The 18,626-nt window shown below is 49.2% G+C and overlaps 3 protein-coding genes across 3 annotated transcripts; 2 read left to right on the forward strand and 1 right to left on the reverse strand.

Annotated features, from left to right (window-relative positions):
* Window positions 1-3,000: 3,000 nt before the first annotated feature.
* On the forward strand, window positions 3,001-11,956 carry PSV08DRAFT_373043 (histidine kinase hhk19p; the record flags this gene model as incomplete). The annotated part of the gene is made up of 13 exons (XM_066093228.1): window positions 3,001-4,241; window positions 4,292-4,340; window positions 4,387-5,147; window positions 5,197-5,221; window positions 5,272-6,624; window positions 7,204-8,006; window positions 8,075-8,108; window positions 8,589-8,872; window positions 8,965-9,419; window positions 9,571-9,575; window positions 9,821-10,377; window positions 10,796-11,334; window positions 11,388-11,956. The coding sequence occupies 13 exons, from the start codon at window positions 3,001-3,003 to the stop codon at window positions 11,954-11,956; spliced, it is 6,675 nt and encodes a 2,224-aa protein (XP_065948716.1).
* Window positions 11,957-12,987: 1,031 nt separating this feature from the next.
* On the forward strand, window positions 12,988-14,788 carry PSV08DRAFT_364422 (eukaryotic rRNA processing protein EBP2-domain-containing protein). The gene is made up of 2 exons (XM_014221918.2): window positions 12,988-14,040; window positions 14,091-14,788. Exons 1-2 carry the CDS (start codon window positions 13,074-13,076, stop codon window positions 14,399-14,401), a joined length of 1,278 nt encoding a protein of 425 aa, XP_014077393.1. The 5' UTR covers window positions 12,988-13,073; the 3' UTR covers window positions 14,402-14,788.
* PSV08DRAFT_207222 (uncharacterized protein) lies at window positions 14,640-15,739 on the reverse strand (the record flags this gene model as incomplete). The annotated part of the gene is made up of 2 exons (XM_014221917.1): window positions 14,640-15,139; window positions 15,193-15,739. The coding sequence occupies 2 exons, from the start codon at window positions 15,737-15,739 to the stop codon at window positions 14,673-14,675; spliced, it is 1,014 nt and encodes a 337-aa protein (XP_014077392.1). The 3' UTR covers window positions 14,640-14,672.
* Between the last annotated feature and the right edge of the window lie 2,887 nt (window positions 15,740-18,626).

The raw sequence follows: 18,626 nt of genomic DNA on the forward strand, positions 1-18,626 counted from the left end.
GGGTTTACTAGCTTGGGTAATCCGCAATCCTGGGCTCCTGGATTTTGCTCCTTGTCTCCGAGTGCCCATGCCCTAATCGACTATGCGAAGTCTTCCATAGAAACGCGGTGTAAAGGGAGCAGTTGTGCTTGGCGTTGATTGCTCAGTGTTCGTGGTTGATGAGGGCAGTTACGGTGACGTCAGGCGGTAATGAGAAGGGTTGATTCTCAGCCCCTCACACCAGCTCACGCCATTGTCTATGTAATGCACTACTTTCTTAGAGAATATAATGCCATCCCTTCCAAATGAAATTTCTCGAAGGGGGACTGACGTAGAGTACCTGGTCCCATCCTTGCTATTGTTGTCGTTTTTCGTGTGCTGAGGTAGCGTGAACAAGAGATTGCCAAGTATCGTTGTCAACACATTGCTGTTTGGAATGAAGCAATTTGACTAGTACCTGGAGGGCTCCTTAGTACACGATTCGATGTTGTATTGGTTTCTTTTCGGCAGGCATAAAGGCAGCGAGTGCGCGATGGTCGCTGAACAACCGACTCCGAAAGCCATGTTGAAAACGCAACGACATGGTTCTTGCTGAACATATGTCACGTGGCATAAGGTTCCGATGCCGATTTGCATTTGAAATGCGCCATGCGCCGCGTTCTCCAACATCTGAGTCGAATGAGAAGGTATGCAGAGGGTTGCTGAAAAAGTACAGGTGGAATATCAGTAGGTTGACATGCAGGGTCCTGAGCAACGCTACTATCGAACACCAAAGCAAGAGCCATGTTGTAGCATAAGAGAAGAATATCTCGGCAATCTGGTCAGCATTCCGACAACAGTTCCGATGCAATTATTGGGAATGTTGAGCGCTCCAAAGATCTGCTTTCGGCATACCAACTTGTTTAAGACACCCATTTTGGAGACTTGCAGGCTATCAATCCGAGAATTCAACCTATTGCAAATATCAATTCTTGTCAGTTCTTTTCCAGGCAGGATGTGAAGCATGCCCGATGATAGAGTTGTTTCTTTTCTCGCCGACTTTTCTTTTTCAGCCAATTGCCCGTCAGCACTATGCAAATCATCGTAGGCGACAATTGCACTGGGCGAACAGAGTATGGAGATTCAGGAGACTGCTGTATCGCACTTCTGGGGCGGCTTTTGAACAGTCCCAAAGGCACAGCACAACACCATCCGACCTACGCACACGGCAACCAATAGCATTTGCTCGATTGTAGCTCTGGTTGCATCGCGCCATACGTGTAGAGAAATCGGTTCAGTGAAGCGATGATCTTTTGTGGGGTCAGAGGGGTCGATCCGATTCTCAAAGCGGGTGAGGTCAACAATAGCAACCCCTGTCGAGCCGTGACCTATGCGGCACCAACTCCGTTTTGATAACATAACCCCATCGCCCCGTGCGTACGTAGTCCTACATTGCTCTCCCTGTAGCACGTGGTGATGAGGCTACCCCCCCCGGCTTGGTTCTCACGTTGCCAAGTACCGTTGGACGCGGACGTTGGCGTTCCGAATCATCTCGAACATTTCACCCTCGTGCAGGTGGTGTCAGCCTGCACAGTATTATAGCATTGGCCTGTCCTATAATACCAGATGTTGTGCACACCTTCTCCGAGCTTGCGATCGACTTATTTCCTGTGCAATTTTCCGTACGGCAGCCCTTGTTCACATGCTATGCGGCGGAAGGCGCTTAGCCTAGTTGATTTGGGCTATTAGACCCCGTCGTTTCCCAAAATAGATTAGTTTCATTACCGTTTTCTATCTCCACTTGTGTATGATGAGGATAGCATTTCTTTGCATTTTCATATCTTTGTACCGTAGCAATTATCATAGATATACACGTCAAAATCTCGTATGATATATGAGTACTATTATATAGTATGAAGAACAGAAATTTCAAGAGCTTACTCGCTATTTTTACTGCGCTGCGAAGGGGTGTGCAGATGTTCCACGTGAGAGAAGAATAGCATAGACTAGCCTTGAAAAGATAAAATACCACAGTGGATATATTATTGCACAAACGTAAGCGCTAGAGCGGTACAGGAAACCGCTGTGTTAAATAACGCAAATCAACGGGGTTAAATAACACTTGCCATGCGATGCATGTAAGTACATGTACGCACCCATACTCGACAAAGATCGACATGGGGCTACCGCCAGGAGCCGGCGTTGTCCAGACGACAGACTACCACCATGTAGGCGTACAGCAAAGGCAGCGGAGATGCCAGTTGTTGAGCGAAGCTGCGAGCAACGAGCAAGTCTGCGTCTCATCATGGATTCTGCCAATGCTTACTCGCACAAAAGTCAGGAGAAAAAACGCCTAATAGCGGGAGCTAGTCAGGATGCGAAGGCTGTCCCGTCCAGGCAGACGTCATCGAGTGGCGAACTACACGCGTTTTTCGTCATTCCAGACGCCAAGCGAGAACGGGGGTATTTGTCCCTGCAGCGAATCATGATACAATCGAGCGGCTGTGTCGGCACTACTACAGCCTCTGCCTCCTTCAATATGTACACTGTTCCAGCTAGCAGACACAAGTCTATGTACACGCCGTGTAGACTAGCAGCCCTCGACTCATTCGCTCGTTCCGCTTGTCTACCTTCTCTAAATCGCCGGTTCAGATTTTTCCAGGGACCGGCGACTAGTAACGCAAAAGTTCCAAAACACTACACGCGACCGTTTGTCGATGGCCGGTGATTCACGCGGGCCAACTGCGGTCATGTCTCAAGCGTCGGTGTCAAGCTCCCCAACTAGGGTGCATGGGCGGCAATTTAGATGCGGCCATCGGCTACCCACCGCATCCAGGACAGAGTTCACCGAGAAGTGACCGAGAGCCATTTGTTCGCATGGTCTTGCTGGTATAGAGGACGTGGAGTTGTCTGTCTCGCTGCCTGCTGACCTCTTCGTTCTTCCAGCCATCAGAGGCTGTCTGCCCTGATAACAGCCCCCATCCTACGTACTTCTCAACTTCCACGGGGCGTTTTTGACGTCGCGTATCCGTCAACACAACCATGTCGACGGAGCTGGAGACTGCTGAACATGCAGGTGCTAAATCTCACCTGTCGTTCCTCACTGAACCGACCGGGGATTCCGCTATTGACTCCGACCTTCAATACATACGCGAGTTGAACTGGGCCGATACCGCTCCTGGACCCATTGCAGAATGGCCTCGCGAATTACTGGTGCTCATCAACCTGGCCATGCTCAGCCCCCAGCCCCAACTATTCCTATTAGGCCGTGATTCGACCATCTTGTACAACACAGCGTATGGCAGGTTGCTCCGCGATTATCACCCGCTGTACCAAGGCAGACCAATAGCTCTCAACACTGCAATGGTTGGGCATGGTCCGGCAATACCAAGACTCACACAACCAGAAAATGACGGGTCCGGCATGGACAACGAACATCAAATACCCTGTTTCTTCCCACAACATGGCCTTCTGCAGGAGGTTTTTCTCAGAGCCACAATGGTAAAACTACCATTATCTTTGGATGGGTACCACGTCACAGCTTACGATACGACCAAAGAAGTGCTGCAGCGTCGTCGTGAGCGATCGCTAGATCACATTCGTCGTGCTTCCAAAGATGCCACAGATCTGAATGCCTTGTGGGCTTCAACATTGCGTGGTATATCGAATGGTAATGGTGACATATCGTTTGCGGCTATATACTCTGCCAACAGTAAGCTCGTGAGTGAGCACGAGACCGGATTCATATCGAACGAGATTAGCACCGACGAATTCAAACTTGCTGGCACTGTCGGCTCCTTCACAACGCCGCTCCCATCAAGGATCAAGCGTGGCGAGGATCAGGCATGGATTAAGGCCATCTACAAAGCCGTCGATTTGCGTATTCCTGAGCCCCTTCATGCCACAGACGGATCCTTGCCACCAGAGATGTGCCATGCATCCAGGGACCGGTGCTATGGCGATGATTCTCACCAGGCAGTCATTCTGCCTAGTATCATGGGCAAATCCGGAAACGTTTACGCTGTATTGATCCTCGGACTGGCACCACGGTGTCCTTACGATTCTTCCTATCAGGCATGGGTGGGGACACTGCATCAACACTTTTGCAGTAGTGTAGCAGCAATTACAATAGCTGAGACTAGGAAGCTTGCGAAAGAAAATGACCAAAAACTGATAGCAAAAGAGAAGGAGATGTTGGCAAAGGAAATGAAATTGAGACAACAAGAGGCCGTGTTAGCGACAGGCAAGATGCAGCGCATGTTGCAAGTAATCGAAGCTGCCAGGTTAGTCTTCTTCATCATACGGATGGACTTTGCTGACCTTTTAGTAAAAGTATCGGTTTTTTTGAATGTACCCTGTCAGGAAAGCTGACGCAAACTAATGTGAGAAAAGAAAGCGAGACGAAATGCGTATACTAACGACAAACAGGAAGCGTTTTGTAATTTGAGTGGTTGTTCCAGAGACGTTGATGTACAGTATCGGACAGTGTTAATGGAGCTTTGCGAGCAGGATGATCAGTCACTTCTAACATCCCATTTGCAATCCTTGGTGGCTGGCCGGTCAACAACGCTCGCAGTAAGGTTTCGGCCTCATGGCCGCGAAAGAAAATGGGTACAGATAGCCTGTGTTCCTATGCTTGATAATGCACTCGGTGTTGTAGGCATTACAGGCTGTGTAGCAGCCCTCGACGTTCAGCAAAAGATCGAATATGAGGCCACCGTCGGTGGTGCTGGGGTCTCGGACCAAGTTCGCCTGAACAAATGGCGTCTTTTGGACTTTATTGAAAATGCGAATATCGGCGTTCTGGTGTTTGACGAGAAAAGAACGCCCTCTTTTGCCAACAAGACCTGGTTCCAAATGACGGGTCATCCTTCAGTGTCAGTAACGAGTATACAATTTCGTTCCATTGTTTTCCCCGAGGACATCTCGGAGTTTGATGCACGCCTGGAAAGTATTTTCAAATTCCGAAAGCCTGAGAGCTTTCACATTCGGTTGAAAAGTCTTCACAAAGGACCGCCCAATTACTCAGAGCACACGTGGGTGCAATTTGCCGCCTTCCCAGACATGGTAGACGATGGTTCTCTCCAAATAACGACTACAATTACCGACATCAGCGAGTTCAAGTATTCTGAGCTTCTTCAGCGTGCAAAGCTCGAGGAGGCTATTGAATCCAAGCGACAGCAAGAAAAGTAGGTGCTCTTCCATCCAAGGTTGTGCCAATCAACTAACTCAGCATAGTTTTGTCGATATGACTAGTCACGAGGCATGTATATCTATTTGGTCAAGTGAAAGTTACTATCTAACACATCGTAGATCCGAAATCCTCTAGGTGCCGTTATGCACTGTGCAGACGCTTTGTCGCATTCGCTTTCCGAAATGAAATTGATACTCGACCGCGCAAGCCGTCAAGATGGGCCTGACGTAGACCACAAAACGACTACGAAACGACTTCAGGAATGTACGAGCAGCATGATTGAAGCTACCGACACTATCATGGCCTGTACAGTACATCAAAAGCGGATCATTGACGACATTCTCTCCATCTCGAAGCTCGACTCCAACCTTCTAGAGATATGTCCCTCGGCCTTTCAAGTGAAGACCTTTCTTGAGCAGGTCGAGAGCACGTTCAGGTTTGAAGCTACACAGGCTGGTGTCACATTCACGATAACACCTGATCCCTCTCTCAGTCAGCTCGGGGTTGACTGGATCGAAGCAGATCCCGGCAGAATCATGCAGGTTCTTGTAAACTTGGTTGCCAATGCTATCAAATTCACAAAAGATAGCCCCCAAAGTAAAAATGTTACTCTGCGTGTTGGCGCCTCCTCTTCTCGCCCAGCAGATGTATTCGCCGACTTAATGATGGTAGCATCTCCAACCTCTTCGCAAAAGGAAGAGGCCAAGGCAGCCATAGTATCAAATGGGCAGGAGCTTTATCTATGGTGTAGCGTGAAGGACACAGGCTGTGGAATGGACTCTGCTTCCATGAAGCGTATCTTCTCGCGGTTCATACAAGCTTCACCCAAAACATACAGCAAGTACGGCGGCTCTGGTTTGGGGCTTTTCATCAGCCGAAAGCTGGTAGCTCTGCAAGGTGGAGAAATTGGGTTCGCATCTCAAGAAAATGCAGGGTCAACTTTCGCCTTTTATGCTAAAGCTTCGCGAGCAGTTTCACCGGAGTTTGCTCTTACTGTTCCTACCTCACCCAGTAGGCCCACAGAAGTGAGTAGTAACTCTCGACATTCCGCCGGTCCAGGAAGCCCCAAGGCTCGAGACAAACGACAGCTGAGTGTTCTTCTTGTCGAGGATAACATGGTCAATCAGCGCGTCTTGAAGAAGCAGCTGCAACAACACGGCTACATTGTTCACACGGCAGACAATGGACAGAAAGCCTTTGACTTTATCAAGACTTCACGACACTGGAAGGCGTATCCAGACACCACTGCGTCAGATTCATACATCGATGTTATTCTTATGGACGTTGAAATGCCTGTCATGAACGGTCTCCAATGCGCAAAGATGATACGCACCGCGCAAAACAATGGGCAAATCAACAAACACCTCCAGATAGTTGCTGTTACTGCAAACGCAAGGCCTGAGCAGCTGAAGCGTGCTACGGAGGCTGGGATGGATGACGCAATCTCCAAACCATTCCGAGTGAAAGACCTAGTACGCGTAATAGACAGATTGGGTGCTCTAGAATGAAGCGGAGATTTGCAGTCGAGCTTATGGGTGGGTGAATCGCTACGAATACGGTCCTGTTGAGCTCTGCACCCAATGTACTGCCTGGACGGTCCTGATAACCATAATGTCTCATTTCTGTTGAACAGAAAGAAATAATTGAATTAATGATCTATCTTGGAAGAGAGCTGCTAGTAATTATACATAGGCAGCTGAAAGAGAAAGATTGTACAAGCGATTGTTACTAAAAGGAGAACAGTACAAGCAGTTGCTGCTTGCTACAAACGTTGAGAATCCTTTGATAGGAAACAACAACCAACAATTTCCTGTACAGCCTTGCGTTAAGTAGAGGTGGGGTCTGCCAAGCGCGCGACGCAGTGAAAGACGAGCTAGTTGATTTTGCGATGAATGTACGGTTGGTACGCTGTCCCATTGCATATTTATCTCACTTCATCCACATTGGATCCTTCCCACTGCAACCTGCAGCATTGGCTCTACCAACTTGACTGCAACTCACGGTACGTTATCATCAATGGGTTATAAGCCACTAATACTAATCAGTGACAGATGAGTTTCAATCTAGACATGCTTTTCTTTGAACCTGCTGACTTATGCCTGGACAACCCGATGGCCGGCCCATACAAGCATGAAATTTCTGGAGTCAAACATGGCGAATCACTGTGGATGGTGGACATAAACGATGAGGATTTGGAAGAAGGAGAGAGCGAGCAGAGACGTCTTCGATCCACCATCGCACATCTCAGTCAACAGTGCGATTATTGGAAGGCTCAAGCTGAAGAACATGGTAAAACCATTGCAGACTTGGATCAACGGACGTCCAGAGATACATCCCATGCGAAACTTCCTCGCGATATCCTGCGTCGCATCAATCGCCTGGAAAGCGAAACAGTACGCCTGCGTGCAGAGAACGCTCAACTGAAGGAGACGCACAAGACTACTGAGCGCGAGAATGTCCTCCTTGGCATCCAAAACGAGAGCAAAACCAACAAACTCAAGGGTGCAAATACAAAGGTGAAGAACGCTAAGCAAGTTGCTAGTAAAGAGGAGGAAAGAGCCAAAGAAGCGATGGAAGCCAAACAACGTCATCTCGCATCGCAACGCAAAATGAAGAAGGAACGCGATGATGCTCTGGCTACGATGCAGGAACAGAGGAAATTGAACGAAGGTCTTCGCGCAGAGCTTGAAACAGAGCAGTCTGGGGTTCCACATATGCGTGATACTGCTGTTGATCCGAATAATACTGTGGTTGTGGTCCCGATTGAATTTGAGGTTCGCCGTGTCGACGTTCAGCGCATCGCGGTGGAGTTAGACCGGCGCCAAATGGACTGGACTGTGGATATTGAGGGATGGTACAAAGAATGGTGTGGGATTGGAACGAAGAACGGCTAGGCCTTTCTTGTGGTTCTTACAAGAAGAGGAATGTGAGGATGTACGAGGATATGCTCAACAGAGTATATGGCTATATCGAGAGAGAGAGAGGTGGAGAATGACGGTCAGGGCTCCAGGCGTGCTTGCGAGACTCCCTGTCGTTTTACTAAAGCATGTCATGATGAAGAGGTGCATGCAACTGTAGGATCATGGAGAAGTGCTGAGTAGTCGTTCACCGCTTCTAGATGGTGGTGGTGATAATGAAATAATGTGTAATACTCTAGAAACTCGTATTCGATACTTGCGGATACATTCGGCCCGTTTTCTAGTTGTAACTCCTCCAAGTAAAGAACGATGATATATGTACTACTGTCGTCGTCCTCATGCTTGGCACCTCCAGCCTCATAATTGTTCCCAAGTCAGTCTGACGCACGCCGCACGACCCTCCGACCCACATTGCTCCGCCAAACCGCTCCGGCGAGGTAGAGAGAGAGCCAACCATGTCCAACTTGCTGCCACTTCTGCCCTCGCACTTCACGCCGCGCGAACGCTCCTACTCGCAGTCTGCTGCCCTAGCCAGATCCGCATCAGCATCCCCGTCTCCATCCACGGCCCGCCCGCAGACCGCAGTTCAATTGCCGCCGCCGGGCCACAACCTCGCCATGAACGGGACGCCCAGTCAAGGGTCGGGCCTAAGGTACCCCTCGAACAAGAAGACCATATACGACCGCAACCTGAACCGGAGCAAGAATGCAGAGCTCAGCCGCGCAGCCTTTGCATACCTCTTCATCGAAATGATTGCCTATGCGCAAAAGGGCGCAAAAGACGTGGGCGGCTTAGAACAAAGGTACATTGCCCATTGCGCGCAAACACCACGCCTTCTCTACCTACGTTAGATGACATAGTATGGCTTGCTAACAAGTGCCTCTCTCTCCTCAGACTAAACAGCCAAGGCTACCCCATCGGTCTCCGTCTTCTGGATCTCCTCCTCTCCCGCACCGCCAACCCCCTCGCCTCCATCCGCCCCACGCGCATCCTGCCGCTCCTCCAGTTCATCGCTCAGCAACTATACCGCTACCTGTTTGGCCGCCCCGCAGACGCCCTCGAAAAGTCGGGCACAGACCCGGGACAGTACATGCTGTTTGACAACGAGCCCATGGTCAACCAGTACATTTCGCTACCAAAGGAGCTGTCGAGTCTCAACTGCGCGGCGTTTGTGGCGGGGATCATTGAGGGCGTGTGCGATGGTGCCGGGTTCCCGACTGAGGGTGTTACGGCGCATAGTGTGGGCGAGGAGGAGGGTAAGGATGGGAAGGGGCTTTGGCCGGGGAAGACAGTGTTTTTGATCAAGTTTAAGCCGGAGGTGTTGGAGAGGGAGGAGATTCTGGGAAGGGGTGGGGGATGAGTGGCGGTAGGAGATGGATGGGCATGCGTGATGAAATGTTTGCATAGCGAGGGCGTTGTGGGCTGGGTTGCATTTCTGGTTTCTGGATATTTTTGATACTTGCAGCACGTGTGTCAGTTATACATTTGTTCGATTCCAAGGTCGCGTGCGTTGAAATGGGTGGGCTGTTCGCGGAATACATGTGATGTGAAAGTCATTTCTGGGCGTATGTGACTAATGTGCAAACACACTTTGTGTGATTAAAACTCTCCTTATTACTATCACGCACTACCACAAGAAGCAAGTGTGGCGACACGTGATGTTTGCGTCGATTACAAATTTGGGCCGGCGAGAAGGTGCTTTGCTCAGTACGTATAGAATGTTCTACAACATTGCAACTTGTTAAAAAAGTCACTACTTCAAAACCACCCTGCCTCCAACCTACCTTGCCCAACTCCACAATCGCATTTCAGTGTTACATCACAAAGAAACATTCAAACATTCAAAACAACCATGCCAACAGAGATCTCCGCTCCCCTCCACTTCCGCACCCTCCTAAACGCACACACCTACCTCATTGCAGACTTCTACGCAACCTGGTGCCCACCCTGCAAACAAATCGCACCCGTCTATAACCAGTTCTCCAACACACACTCGGCACCCGGAAAGTTCGCTTTCGTCAAGATCAATGTCGATGAGCAGCGCGAGGTAGCGGCGCAATATGGTGTCACGGCTATGCCGACATTCATGCTGTTTAAGGATGGGAAGAAGGTGGAGGAAGTTAGGGGTGCGGATGTGAGGGGATTGAAGGCGATGGTGGAGAAGGCTAGTGGGGATGTAAAGGCGATGGAAGAGAAGGCGAAGAAGACTGAGGAGGCAAAGAAGGCGACGGATAATGGGAAGGGGGAGGAGGAAGAGCAGACAGTTAGTGGGAGTTATGGGATGACTGGCGGGAATCATTGGAGGATGTCGTTGAATTAATGTCGTGTGATGATACCCCGGATTTGAGAAGATAATCTATTTTTTTTGCATTTTGATGGGTTTGGTACATATGCAGCAGTACTCTAGTTGGGATGCGGGGTGGCTAGTGAGACCTGTATGAAGAGAATAGCCTGTGCTATCCGTACGGTAATCTTTTTCACGTATTCATACCCACATTCAAGACCAACGTCAGCAATTGCTTTGTGTGGCAAGATTTGAAATCAAACCATTCGTTGTAGGGACACGGTGGATTTGTAAACCCTGGTCAGATGCCTGGGTAAGAGAGGACACCTTGCGTGCTAAGCGATCGCCAGCGCAGGACCCTGGAGGCAAGTCCTCTAGCTCGACTCCGTGTTCCCCACCGCTCTTCAACATAAGTTTGGAGCTCCCATTGCACCGATTGAGCTTCCTCCTCTCAACCCTTACAATGTTGTTCCGCAACCTCATACCCGCGGCCATTGCGCTGCTCCCCGCCATTGCTTCGGCATCTTCCGTCATTGACCTCAGCCCCTCCAACTTCGACGATGTTGTCCTCAAGTCCGGCAAGCCTGCCCTCGTAGAGTTCTTTGCCCCCTGGTGCGGTCACTGCAAGAACCTCGCCCCTGTATACGAGGAACTTGCCACCGTCTTCCAGCACGCCGGCGACAAGGTCAGCGTTGCAAAGGTTGACGCGGATAACCACAAGTCGCTCGGCAAGCGCTTCGGCGTCTCAGGGTTCCCCACCCTCAAGTGGTTCGATGGAAAGACTGACAAGCCTGTCGATTACAATGGCGGACGTGATCTTGAGAGCTTGAGCAAGTTCATTACGGAACATACCTCCATTAAGCCCAAGATCAAGGCCAAGCTTCCTAGTCAGGTCGTGTACCTTGATGACAAGAGCTTCAAGGAGAAGGTTGGAAAAGACCAGAATGTGCTTGTTGCCTTTACTGCTCCATGGTGCGGACGTACGTTTAATGGTTCCAATCTATCAAGCTGCCCTTTGCTGATGTGCATACAGACTGCAAGACCCTCGCCCCCGTTTGGGAGACTCTCGCCAATGACTTTGTCAACGAGCCCGATGTCTTGATCGCCAAGGTTGACGCCGAAGCTGAGAACTCCAAGGCCCTTGCTCAGGAACAAGGCGTCTCTAGCTACCCCACCATCAAGTACTTTGCCAAGGGCTCCACCGAGCCCCTCCCATACAATGGTGCTCGTGCTGAGAAGGACTTTATTGATTTCCTCAATGCCAACGCTGGCACTCACCGCGCTGTCGGTGGTGGTCTCGATGCTACTGGTGGCACTATCGAGGCCTTCAACGCTGTCATTGAGAAGTTCAAGGATTCATGGGCCGACGGAGCCGAGGAGGCCAAGACTCTTGCTGCTACCATGCAGGACAAGTACGCACAATACTACGTCAAGGTCTTCTCGAAGATCGGTGCCAACAAGGAGTACGCTGAGAAGGAGCTCAAGCGTCTGCAAGGCCTCATTGCCAAGGGCAACCTCGCGCCTGAGAAGATGGATGACTTGATGAGCAGGAGCAACATCCTGAAGAAGTTCATTGGTGAGGAGGAGAAGACCGAATTGTAGACGACTTGAGTTATGTGGTGATGGATGACGTTGAGGAGATGTTGATACCATTGGCTTGGATTCGTTATGATAAATAAGATAAGAACACATGTGGTGCAATAGCGACATGAGGAAATGACAAGAAGGAACATGGATGAAATCGTTTATAGAAATCAAACTGAATATCAATTTGCAAGCGTTGTAAATGCATGTCATCAACCGTTTAAACTCCAACAAATATGTAAGCTGTGAGGACCCGCTCTTCATACTCATGAACTCTCCTTCAAACCAAGCCCGCCATTTTCATTTCCCCGATCCACTCCCTTTACTTCCATCCCCACTCTGAATCGTCGCCTCGAGATTATCAAGTCGTCTCGACATATCATCCACTACAACAAAACACACGCGAAAAAATCATTAGCCATCAATCTACTCACATGGTTTTTTTCTTTGAGAGAAAAAAAACAGGGGAAATCTCCGCTCATCTCTCTATAGTGATCAACCTTACTTTTCGAAAGCAACTCGCTACTTATCGAGTTGAATTTAGTATTCAGTTGGTTGAGCAGATCGTCTACTACGGCTGTGAGTTCGCCTGATGCTTCGGGGTTGTTTGAAGAGACGGACTAGTAAGTAGGAGCGGTTGGTGTTAGCTTGGGGTATATTGGGGTTTGGTTGGGGGGGGGGGGGAGGGGGGAGGGAGGACGTACTGCGGTGTCGCTTTGGGAGCGGTCGCCTAGGGGTTGCGGGGTTGCCATGGTGTGAGTTGCTTTAACAGAAAAAAGGTGTATATGGGTGGTTTGAAGTGAGAAAGTTTATTTTTTTTGGCTGACTGTGAACTTGTATATCGAATGTCGCGTGTTGGCGGGCGGTTGCGGGCGGTGTGAAGGGGGGGCAACACGAAAGCACGTGTTTCGTTGTTCGGACGCCCGCGGTCAGTTTCCTATTTTGTCAAGGCGGTGAGAGACTAGCGTCGATGCTTTTCTGCGAACCTGTGGAATGAAATTTTGGGCGAGGGAAGCTTGGACCGTCCAACTTTTTTGTTTCCGCGTAAAGAATTGAACTTCACTTTTTTTCGCGATATTACAAACTTCTTTTCTGATTTTGTCTCTTTTTTATAGCGCAAAAACACACGACAACCATGGGGAAAAGCAAGCTTAAGACTGCGCTTATTCACCAGCAAGGGCGCAATATTAAGCTTGAGAAGCAGCGCAAGCATGAGAAACAGGTGCAGAAGCGGAAACAAAAGCGCGATGGGAACGAGGCGCACGAGGATGACGAGGAGGGAGGAGTGCCGCTGGATGAGGTAGAGGTCAAGGTCAATGGCAAAGCGAAGAAGGATAAGAAGGAAGACAAGTCGCCAAAGGCTGCGCCTGCCGTCAAAGAGGTCGAGTTGGAGACTGAGGGTAGCGAGGATGAGAGTGAGGATGATGATGATGAGGCGTCTGAACGACCTGCGCTCGACCTTTCGCACCTCGACGACAGCGAGAGCGACATTAGCTCGGATGAAGAGGAGATGCAGGCTGAAGACGACGAAGAAGGCGAGGATGAGGATGAAGAGGAGGATGACGAGGATGACGAGGATGACGAAGAAGACATTGCGCTCTCAGACCTCGACTCCGTCGCCTCAGAAGAAAAGGGCGACATCATCCCTCACCAACGTCTCACAATCAACAATACCGCTGCCCTTACCGCCGCCCTGCACCGCATACAACTACCCTACTCGAAGCTCGCCTTCTCAGAACACCAATCCGTAACCACGGATGAGCCTGTCGAGATTCCCGATGTCGAGGACGACCTCAACCGTGAGCTCGCATTCTACAAGCAGTGCCTATCCTCTGTCAAAGAGGCACGGCAAAAACTCAAGAAGGAGGGAGTGCCATTTTCACGACCCGCAGATTACTTTGCGGAGATGGTCAAGAGCGACGAACACATGGGCAAGATCAAGCAAAAGCTGATTGATGCTGCGGCTGGCAAGAAGGCGGCTGCCGAGGCGCGCAAGCAGAGAGACTTGAAGAAATTTGGCAAGCAAGTCCAGGTCGCAAAGATGCAGGAGCGCGCAAAGGAGAAGCGGGATACTATTGAGAAAATTAACACCCTCAAGAGAAGTACGTTCTCGCGCCCCCTTGCAAAGATGTATACACTAACAAAATGACAGAGCGACAAGGCGCAGACATCACCTCCACCAACGAAGAAGATCTCTTTGACGTCGCCGCCACAGCCGATGACTCCAAGTCTGATCGTCGTGCCGGCCGCGGTGGCGCCGACGGCAAAGCGTTCAACGCCAAGCGCCAGAAGAAAGATGCAAAATACGGTTTCGGAGGCAAGAAGAGGCATTCTAAGAGCAACGATGCACAGTCCAGTGCTGATGGCCGAGGTTTCTCTGTTCGCAAGATGAAGGGCAAGCCTAGCGGTGGCGGCGGCGCAAGCAAACGGCCAGGCAAGGCGAGGAGAGCGAAGATGCATTAGGAAACCATAAAAGGGCGGTGATATTTGCATGTGTATGGGCGCTTTTGGCGTTAATAGGGCTTATTGAGAAAAGAAGGAAAAGAACGTGTGTATTATGTTGAACCTTTTTCTTGGTAAGAAGAAGACGACGAGTGGTCTTTTCTCTTCGCACTGTCATATCACATACTAGTGCGAATCAATGCAACAGACATGAATTGAGCCACTTTTTTTCGGAAGTGCCGTTAGGATCTGTGAATTCAAGGGCACTTGGCTTTTACAACCGTCTCATTATTCAATATTTCTCTTGACTCATTCTCACCACTATTTTCCCCCTTGCCCTACCCGTTCTCAACTTTTGATACGCTTTCGGTACATCTTCGAACTCATACACCTCATCTATCACCGGCTTCACCTTTCCGCTCTCCACCAGTTTTCCCAGCGCAGTAAAGTCGTCAAAGTTCGTCAAAGCGAATCCAAACGAAAACGGGCGCTGTCCGCCACCCAGCCATGTCGGAACCAAAAACCGGAATGCGAGGTCGTAGAGGAACGATAGACTGACTTGTGATCCGACCTGTACGTACTTTGCCCCTGGCTTTGTGAATGCAGGAGCCTTCCAGTACAGCTCTGATGGATGCCCAACATTATCAAGAATCATATCGTACTGCTTCGACCCACTCGCAAGAACCGCAGCGACATCATTCTTCCGATAATCAATCACTTCATCCGCGCCCAGATCCTTGCAAAGCTGCACATTCGCACCTGCACAACATCAGCATACTCCCTCCATAACCCCATTCGCAACAAGAACATACCTGAACAAGTAGCCGTAACATGACACCCCAACGCCTTCGCAATCTGCACCGCAAACGTGCCCGTCCCCCCTGACCCGCCATTAATCAATACTCTATCCCCCTCCTTCACATTTCTCGCCAGACACTGATAAGTAACCAACCCACACACCCCCATCGCCGCCGCACCCTCCACCTCGACCCCTTCTGGCATCGAAACGGTCCCTTTCCTCGACCCCACGACGTACTCCCCCAGCGTCCCAAACTGGCTTTTAGGCTCCAACTTCCCGAATACCATCTGCCCGACTTTGAAGCCGCAGTCTGGACCCGTGGAGACGATGCGGCCGGCGAAGTCGAGACCTGGGGTGGCGGGCTTGCGGATGGCGAGGCGCGAGATGAGCGGGAGCTCGGCGAACTTGTAGTCGACTTGGTTGAGGGTTGCGGCGTACACGCGGATTAGGGATTCGCCTGCGGATAAGGGGTGGTGGGATGTGGGGAGGGGCGCTGATTCGTTGATTCGGATTGCGGATTCGAGGGTTGTGGTGCAGGTTGTCCATTGCCAGGCGCGCATTGTGGTGGGGAGGGGGGTGGTAGTGGCGGTGGATACGCCCGTTGTGGTCGTTTGCGACATTGTGAATTGTTTTGTTTGAGTAGATGGGAAAAATCACATTTCAATTGTTGTCTTGCGTGAATGCACGATATCATATATAATCATGTTTTTTTGTTTGGTCGTGAAGCAATACTTTTGGCGCTAGGTAATCGGATCCCCACACGGCGAAGTTGGGAAGTTGGTCATGGTGTAATGGTTTAATGGGCATTGACATGCATATATCGGTAGACGGATTGAAGAGGATTTCCCAAGCTTGAGATTTGGAGCATGATGGGGAAAAGAAGGAAAAGGATAGCGTGATGGCGTTGTGGATACATTGAGGCGTTATGGATTTGCCGACGCTAACCCCGGACTTCCTGCATATGTAGTGTAGTGTGCGCTAGGGCAGACCACAAATACCGGATCATTCCTTTCACATAATGGATGTGTTAAAAGAATAAGATTTTAAGGCTTTATAGTCCCGTAGTATGCTCACTCATCTTGTTATGTGTACTGAGTTACCGAATTGCAATAGTTTAACCACTAGCAGGAGGTAGCACAATGCAAAGCAAGCTACAAAATTCGTAACATCTTCCTACCTATCCGGCACGGAACTGTTCTTGAGAAAGAGATATAAAACAGATAGCTCGTCCCCATATATTTCTCCAAAGCAGAATACTTACGTGACTAGGTGACGTACGCTCCACCCTAAAATGTCTGTATCTTCGCTTCGAATCTGCTCTTCAACTGTATTGTTCATATTTGACAAGTAGATACAAAGATAAGCAATTCTTCAAGGATCTATGAGGCCATAATCCGACTGCATGTAATACAGTGGTCAAAGTTTTGATAGACATCTATAATATTTTCTATGTGAAAGAAGGACAGTATCACTTTACTGATACTATTTCGCTGTGATGGCGGCCTTTTCACTCTGTTGTATTTTCGGCATGTCGATGACTGAATGACTGTGTTGTTGTTATTTGTGGACCATCTTTAGTGAGAATGTTTTTAGACAGTATATTTCGTATTTCCAAGTACAATATAAGCACACGAATCCCATCGATGTGCTACACTTACATTGTCAACGGTTTTAACATAGACTATGGGCTACAGCGGCACAGAGCAGTTCACGCAACTGCGGGCGGTAAGGTTGACAGGCTGGACCAATTCAACCCACATGGCGTTGAAAGAGAACCTCTTTTAGGTGGTGGCACTTGGTCATGCCCTTCTCATTGCTTAAAGTGGTAACGACAAGTATTGGATTCAGCTCATATCTATCCATTCAGTCCCGGCGCACGGCCGCTTTAGTGCAAGTATAAATCGCTTAAGGAAGTCCTTTCTGTTAGCGCTTTGCAGGGATCTGAAGTGTGAATTTGTTTGCGCAAGGACGGAGCTGAGATTATAATATGTTATTACCCTGGTTCACATGATCTCGCGTACTCCGAGTGTCTCGACTTGACCGATACGAATTGTGAGACCCGAGAGGAAAAAGAGGGACGGGTATAAAAGTTAGTGAATGTTCCACACGAGTCTCGAGCACTGCTTCGGGAAGCGATTTCACAGCTCTTGATCTAAGTAGCTTGTCGAAACGCTTGGAAAATTCTTAACCAGATTTTTCATTTATGATAGCCGATAGTCAATTAACGGCAGCCTCAACTCAACTTACGATCCTCTCTTTTCTATCACGACAAGCTACTAGCTTGAAGTAATTGACGATCAGTCCTAGCATCCCAACACCATGAGCAAATTTGCCCCCGATAATTCGGAATCCGTAAAGAGGGCCATGCTAAGCTGGGCCCGACAAAACAGCTACAAAGTCGGCCGTATAGCTGCTCTAGACTATGGCTGGGAGGCCTGGGTACAAGCCAATCTAGAGTGGTACCTATCTGTAGAAGCTAGCACGACCGAAGCAATCCTACAGCAGGAAAAGTACCCATATGGCGACGGCAGGCGTGTAGACCAAGGTATCTACGGATCTAACAACACTCCCTGGCACTGGATCGAAATCAACACCCAAACGCCCAAACAGAGAAAGGATGATTTATTGAACAATCTGATGGCTGATTGGGTCAAGCTTGATGATAATGTGGTCGGACAACATCGCGCGCGGCTGTGGGCCGTGGGGTTCTGGCAGAATGATGGAGAAAGGAAACCGACAGACTTCAAGAATTGGGATTTCGAAGTGGTGAATGGTATGAATGTCTTATACAGAACGAAGTACAACCCTAAGTTTCCAAAACTCTAATTAGGGGACTGAACTAAGCCAATTCTTTGGTGTCACTTAATCAGACCAATATGGCATATCATACATAGCCACCAAATCAACATATGAGATCAAATTTGCTTTGCCTTTATCATTTGCACTTCCTGCACCATTGGGATGCTATTCTCTCCGTGTTTCTCAGACTATTACATAGGCTTCTTTGGTGAACAATGTCTCGCTCCTCTCTTTCTCTACAAGGAGGCCTTGAATGTTGCACCATTCTTCGACTGCACGATTCTTTACCTACGCTCTCTAGATTCTAGACTCTTGCCTACCCCCAAAATTATTATCTTTCTCCCTGACAGCTTTGTGGGTTATGTTAGCAACAAGGTCGTACTAGATAAGCTCTCCTGGTGGTTACTCATTTAGGTTTGGCTTAACATAGGGAGACATATTAAGAGACATAGTTAGAAAAGTAACAATCGTAGGTTTAACATGTTTGGTGAGGGGGTGAGCCACCTTACGAACGGTTTGCACTTTTGAAGCTGCACAACCCCACAACGTGATGATATAGTATATACATAGTGATATACATACTAAATTAACATCTAATATACGCTTTTTACATGTACATGAGCTATGGCCAAGCTCTCTGCATCTCGT

This window comes from Bipolaris maydis, assembly GCF_028858645.1.
Source record: "Bipolaris maydis strain C4 unplaced genomic scaffold PSV08scaffold_11, whole genome shotgun sequence".
Lineage (NCBI taxonomy): Eukaryota > Fungi > Ascomycota > Dothideomycetes > Pleosporales > Pleosporaceae > Bipolaris > Bipolaris maydis.

Excerpts from the sequence above, each read along its gene's own strand:
- PSV08DRAFT_364422 (XM_014221918.2), top strand. The coding sequence starts at position 13,074 with ATGGGGAAAAGCAAGCTTAAGACTGCGCTTATTCACCAGCAAGGGCGC. Across the intron at positions 14,041-14,090 it reads AATTAACACCCTCAAGAGAA|AGCGACAAGGCGCAGACATC; the intron begins GTACGTTCTCGC and ends ACAAAATGACAG.